At 40.5% G+C, this 1282-nt stretch overlaps 1 protein-coding gene across 1 annotated transcript; it reads left to right on the top strand.

Moving 5' to 3' along the window:
- On the top strand, positions 668-991 carry LOC109831002. The gene has a single exon (XM_020398347.1). It carries the CDS (start codon positions 668-670, stop codon positions 989-991), a length of 324 nt encoding a protein of 107 aa, XP_020253936.1.

The raw sequence follows: 1282 nt of genomic DNA on the forward strand, positions 1-1282 counted from the left end.
GGGTGATTATAGACTGATTGACAAAGTCGACGCATTTTATACCGGTGAATACGACTTATATGACGGAGACTTATGCGAGAATTTTCATCTAGGAGATTGTGAGACTACATGGAGTTCTAGAGACGATTGTATTAGATTGAGGCTCAGTCTTCACTTTGCATTTCTGGAAGAGCTTCCAAAATTCTTTTTGTAGCCATCGTACATAAGTGTTTTCCACCCGCAGACAGATGGACAAACAGAGAGAGTCAACCAAGTGTTAGAGGACATGTTGCGGGCATGTATTATCGATTTCTAGTGTAGTTGGGAGGATCATATCCCTTTGATTGAGTTTTCTTATAACAATAGTTATCAAACAACTATAGGTATGGCATCATATGAGGCGTTATATGGGAGGCCTTGTAGATCCCCGATTTGTTGGGCAGAATTAGAGGACAACTTGTTACTTGGGCCGGAGTTCGTAACGCAGACTACAGAGAAGGTAGCACTAATTCAGGAGCATATTCTTGCAGTGTAAAGTCGGCAGAAGAGCTATGTAGATCAAAGGCGACGACCGCTAGAGTTCCAGGCTGGGGACTATGTTTTATTGAAATTATCGCCGATGAAGAGAGTTCAGCGATTTGGTAGATGGGGAAAGCTTGCCCCGAGATATATTGGTCTATTCTAAATTATGGAATGTAGTAGAGCCATTTCGTATCGGCTCGATCTTCCAGCATCGATATCGAGCATACATGATGTTTTCCATGTTTCGATGCTAAAAAAGTATTTACGTGATGAGGACCAGCAACGAGTGTTGGACGCATCAGAGGTTGAGATTTATTATGATTTGACCAATATTGAAACTCCAGTTCGCATTCTTGCTAGAGAGGACAAGAGACTTAGAAACAAGGTGATTCCTTTAGTGAAAGTGCAATGGAATCGGAAAAGAGCTAAGGAGGCTTCTTGGGAGCGCGAAGAAGATATGCGTCAGGACTACCCACACCTATTTGAATAGCTAAAATATTAGTTATAAATTTCTTGTGTTTATGATTATTTATATAGTTGTATTTATATTTAACGCTGGAATGGGGGTATTAACACATAGCTCCTAATCATTCAGAACACATGATATATACACTGCTAGAAAATGAACTATTGCCGACGGTAATTTAGCGACGGAAAATTCCGTCGCTATAAGTCATGTTATAGCGACGGAACTATCCGTCGCTATTTTTCCGTCGGTAAAAAAGTTTTGCCGACGGAAATATCACTATTAGCGACGGAAAAATTCCGTCGCCATTAATTT

The sequence above is a fragment of the Asparagus officinalis genome, chromosome 2 (genome assembly GCF_001876935.1).
Source record: "Asparagus officinalis chromosome 2, Aspof.V1, whole genome shotgun sequence".
In the NCBI taxonomy this organism is placed as follows: domain Eukaryota; kingdom Viridiplantae; phylum Streptophyta; class Magnoliopsida; order Asparagales; family Asparagaceae; genus Asparagus; species Asparagus officinalis.